The sequence below is a fragment of the Gadus macrocephalus genome, chromosome 13 (assembly GCF_031168955.1).
Source record: "Gadus macrocephalus chromosome 13, ASM3116895v1".
NCBI lineage: Eukaryota > Metazoa > Chordata > Actinopteri > Gadiformes > Gadidae > Gadus > Gadus macrocephalus.
Genome location: NC_082394.1, coordinates 16172456 through 16177455, shown reverse-complemented (window position 1 = coordinate 16177455; position 5000 = coordinate 16172456). Strand labels below are relative to the sequence as shown.

At 49.5% G+C, this 5000-nt stretch overlaps 2 protein-coding genes across 2 annotated transcripts in view; one reads left to right on the top strand and one right to left on the bottom strand.

Moving 5' to 3' along the window:
* The window catches only part of LOC132470862 (bone morphogenetic protein 7-like), a 10960-nt gene extending 9783 nt beyond the window's left edge, over positions 1-1177 (top strand). Inside the window, exon 7 of the mRNA XM_060069773.1 lies at positions 1-1177. This exon is cut by the window's left edge and continues 612 nt beyond it. The gene's annotated coding sequence lies outside the window, so the exon portion shown is untranslated.
* On the bottom strand, positions 1110-3489 carry LOC132470861 (uncharacterized). The gene is made up of 2 exons (XM_060069772.1): positions 2382-3489; positions 1110-2226 (listed from the first exon to the last, which is right to left on the bottom strand). Exons 1-2 carry the CDS (start codon positions 3465-3467, stop codon positions 1948-1950), a joined length of 1365 nt encoding a protein of 454 aa, XP_059925755.1. The 5' UTR covers positions 3468-3489; the 3' UTR covers positions 1110-1947.
* Positions 3490-5000: the final 1511 nt, after the last annotated feature.

Below are 5000 nucleotides of genomic sequence, written 5' to 3'. Positions count from 1 at the left end.
AGCAATCAGAATAATGTCGGATATCTAAACACTGTCATTGTTCACAATAATTTCGTTGACACTTACAGGGAGCAAAACGGGGCCACCGAGTACAGTCTTTGGCTGAGATGCACACCCATGTACCCACATAGTGCTCGGCCTGGCTATAGACCCCATTTTGAAGGCGTCAATATATGTTGATGTTATCTGGTGTGTTCATTCAAGCCACTGATTATAGAAAAAAAACATTCCCTGGCTTTAAAACTGAACATAGTCAAAGAAGTTGAAGGTAATATAAATACAAAGCTCATACATTTCTCCAACGAGGGCACATTTTGGGATTTGACTTCCTGTCGTAAATATTTACCTACAGACCTCTCTATCGGCAACTGGGCTGCCCTGATCTGATAACCACCGAAACTATTAAGATGCCTTAGGATTATCTAGTGTATTTAGCCTCGTTAGTAATGCAAGAACAAATATTGGAGAAGTAATAGACGATATTATGTAGCAGGGGAGGGTGGCTTTACCCGACTTTTTACATATATCATGACAATGTCCAAGAATCCATTGCAGGCTGTTTTGACTGAATACCTAAAATACCTAAAATATACAAAACCTATTCAAAACTGAATCATAATACATATTTCATGTTTTTATTGGGAGCGGATGTTTGTGGAAGCAGTGCAGGGTGAACAGGGGGAATACATTTGCCGGGGATTTTATGGGGATAATAGACGGAGAAGTCAGTTCAGTCGTTGAGCTGTGAACCGGTGGATAAGTAATTCAGACTGACATTTATTGGCCACGTGAATGAAGGAATTCCACTGAACCCACACTGCTCTAGACACAGGAAACCTTCTGTCAAATAAAGCTGGATGAGGAGAATGAGTACGCCTAAGGCTTGTTATCCTGACATTTTGGAACGGTTGTAAAATATTGCTTGAAGGGCTGAATCCAGATACAAATATTGTTTCACTTCAGACGTGTTTAATGTTTCACTCCTGTTGTTTACGATGGACTTCTGTTGGTCCATCTAACAGTTGGTCAAATTTGGATAAAATAAATGGGAAGACTAAATGGTGTTTAACAAATAACAGGAATAGGTAAATAAATACAATAGCATCATGCCATATTAAGTGATTTATGTTTTTACATTTCTCAGGGAACAATCAATAAATGCACATAATCCAACCAAGCAGAAGTTGTACGGTACTTCACTACCAACTGATTATGTTATTATCTTAGGCAAGGATATTTTTTCAAATGTTAACATGAAAATGAAGCCTAAAAGAACCCTAGATTTAAGATTTTGTTTAAGTTGGATTGACAAAGCACAATCTATCTGACTCACAACTATTGCAATAGCAGAATATTAAATCAATTAATTAATCATTGCTATTGAAGTATATTGTTTTCGACACATATAAAACCCAGTTGGCTTTTTTGGCAAAAGACAAAAGCTTAAGCACAAAAATGACTCCTTATCCCACACGACAAGCATGTCATTCATTAAAACATCTCAGTCTTACCAAGATGAATCCACTACCTGAGAAGGGCTGCATTAGGGGAGTCTTCTTGCTATCAACAGTATCCACGCATGCACACATTAAAGCAAAACCAATAGACATATTCAGAAATGTTGTGCAAGTTTGCTGTGAATCCCTATAAATGGATTCCCCAGCGCCAGACCGGAGGAAGCCATTTCATCCCTTGCGTCCCTTGTGTAAACAACTACCACCCATTCAGTTAGAGGTTATTATCGAATACACTAAAGAAAGACAATCAAGCACAATTTAATTGGTTGCTTTGAGGTAGAAAAAAGGTGCAGATTCCACAGGACTAAACTAAACCGCACCCTAAAGGTGAGTGTTAAGTTAAGAGAGAGAGAGTCTGTCAAGTTAATCTCAGGAGATGATGATCGATGATCTTCCAGTCAATCTAGTTGTGTCGTGTGACCCTGGCCCCTCACTCACCCTCCACTGCCCCCTCCTCAGGGTCCGGGCCCTGGGCTGGAGGGCAAGCCTCGGAACGGGTCTGCTCCTTTGGCATACACCGTCTAGCGGCGACCTCCCCCGGGTCTGGAGGACCGCTGGGAGACGCAGGGGTGAGAGCCAGGCAGACGTCTCCCACGCTCAGCTGGCCGCAGCTCAGGCCACAGAGACGGGCCGTTCGTTCTGGGCAGCAGGACGACCAACCTCGTCCGCGCACAAAGAACGGGTACTCCATATACACGTCCACCAACTCCTGCGGAAGAGACGTTATTTAGCGCCAGGCAGAGCAATGCAGTACATCCTAATCGCCATTAAGAGGCAGCATTGGACCACATTGGACAAAATCAGTCACGTAAGTAATAACAGCGAATGTGAACCGAAAATAACTTAATGACCCGGCTGGTTCACCTGGGAGTTCTGGTCGTGGAGCAGGATGAGGAGGCGCGAGAGGGCAGGAGGGCTGGAGGAGGAGGAGGAGGAAGAGGAGGAGGAGGAGGTGATGCTCTGCACTGTGCAGCAGCTGAGCTGCAGACCCCGTCTGGCCAGGGATCCCAGCAGGAAGTCCTCCGTCTGGAGGTCCTCCACCCGCTTGAGCCGGCCGTCCCGGAGCTCGATCAGCGAGCCGGCGGCGAAGTGGGGGAGCAGCCAGGGGAAGGGTTCAGGGGAGGGCGGTGGCGAGGAGGAGGAGGAGGAGGAGGAGGCAGGGACGGAGGAAGACTCAAAGATCGGTTTACGCTCTGCTTGGAAAGAGGTGAACTTGTGTTGTGAGCTGTAACCAGAGGATGAGCATGGGGATGACGCTGATGAGGGTGATGAAGAAGAAACAAGACTCGGAATGGCACGTGGGTGATTGACACCGCTTGCGACCAGGTGCTCGTACAGCAGCTCCTCGTGGGGTTTCACGTCCTCCACAGGCGGGAGGGACGGGGTGAGGAAGGAAGGGGTCAGGGTGGTCGGGCCGACGCCGCTGGGAGGAGGCCCCGCCGGCTGCTCTCTCCTCCTCCCCCACGGGCCCCTGTCTCCCCTGGGGGTCGTCCGCCCAGAGAAGGTCTCTAAGCTGAACCGTTCCCTTAACTTAGGGGCCTCCCTCCTGTAGCCCATCACGGGCCTCTCGCCGTCCTCCGGAACAGTGATGGGAACCAGCTTCAGCGGGTAGCGTAGGAGGCCTCCCGGCTGGACGAAGGCGGGGCAGTAGTCCCTGATGTGGCCCACGGAGGGCCCGTGTCGGTGGGGAAGGTCCGACGACCCGCCGGTGTGGAGGTGGTGGTGGAACTCGGCCCAGCCCGCCCAGGAGTGCTGGGGAAGGCTCTGGGCCTTGGTCCGGCCGGTGGACGTGTGGCTCTGGGTCCAGGGCTGGTACAGCGTGGCGGCCCGCCGCGCGGTGGGCTGCAGAGGGAGCTTGTTGCCGGGGTTCTTGTAAGGGTAGGGTACCTTGAACGTCCCCGCGTCACACTCGCTCTTCTTGGGCGGGCCGGCCTCCCCGTCCGGCTCCATGACTGGGTGTGGTTCCCCCCCCCCCCCCCCTGGTGGTCCTGTACCCTGGCCTCTGGACGCTGTTAGGTCAGCAGCTCCGCCGGCCCTTGTGTGGAAGTTAAAGTGCCGTTGCCGCCGTGTGCCTCAGATGCCATTGTGCCGGTCGCGAATCACAATCGTAAAAAACAGCGGCGGACAAGCGGTCTGAAAAGAACAAGAAGATTCACATTTGCAATGAGGCGACAGCAAAAAGACGTTTCGTGATCCCCTCCAAATTCCTTGCTACACGTCGGCCCTCTTCTGATTCAGGGACACCTGAGTGCCTGACAACTGTCGCCCCCCCCCCCTCCCACACCCACACCCTCTCTCTCTCTCTCTCTCTCTCTCTCTCTCTCTCTCTCTCTCTCTCTCTCTCTCTCTCTCTCTCTCTCTCTCTCTCTCTCTCTCTCTCTCTCTCTCCCTGTCTCATGCTTTTCACTCCCTCCAGAGTTAAATGTCAGACTAAACCTGGTCACCCCCTCGTTCATGTGTCGCCTTGACATGAAATTACAGAGGGATAACACACACCTCCCAGCCACAATTACACCATCAGGGCTGAGTGAGAGATTTTTAACCAGGACCCGGGTGCGTACCAGGGGGGGTTGGAATCCAGATTGACAGCAACGATCCGATAAAACAAAGTAACTATGGTTACAAAGTACTTTGCGGAGCTGGAATGAACGTGGTGAGGGACAGTGGAAAGTGAAGGAAGGCAGGCAGCAAGATGTTTCCATTGTTGAGGTGAACAGCTTCCATTATAGACCATTCATCATCACTACTGGTACAGTGTATTAGAACAGTCCTACCGTCCAATGTCAGACGAATCGACATGTTTAGTCTGCCTCTTTATGTCTAAAAGTGGGAGAAAATGCGTTGAACAAAAACAAACTCTTGACTGGTGATATGATGGGAATATTGGGAATATTGGTTCAGAATATGCAGACTGCAGGGAACAATGGGAATGAACATCACAACTTTATACAGAAATTATTATTGCGATCAGGACAAGGACTAGTGTGGGAAGTATGGATGTAAGCCGGTCCATCACATGCTCTCTCCCTATCACTCTATTTATCACACACACACACACACACACACACACACACACACACACACACACACACACACACACACACACACACACACACACACACACACACACACACACACACACACACACACACACGCACACACACACACACACACATGCACAATCACACTCACACACACACACATTCTCACACACACACACACACACACGCACACACACACACGCACACAAGGGTCTATATAGATGCTGACTGAGGCAGGTAACAAAGGAGCTCCAAGGGGAGGAGTGTTTCAAAGAAAACCGGTCAGAAGTCATCTTGGACCGGACCCCCAGGACATTGGAACTTCCTTCCAAGCAATAGCAGAACTATGACACTCAGGCCTTGTTCCAAGAACACTGTGACTTAAATAAGGCTACAACATTGTCCTCCATTTTAGGGTGCATATGTAGAACAGCTGATTCAA

Coding starts and splice junctions, on each gene's coding strand:
- LOC132470861 (XM_060069772.1), bottom strand. CDS start 3,467: ATGGAGCCGGACGGGGAGGCCGGCCCGCCCAAGAAGAGCGAGTGTGAC. Junction 2,227..2,381: donor TCCACGACCAGAACTCCCAG/GTGAACCAGCCG, acceptor TCTCTTCCGCAG/GAGTTGGTGGACGTGTATAT.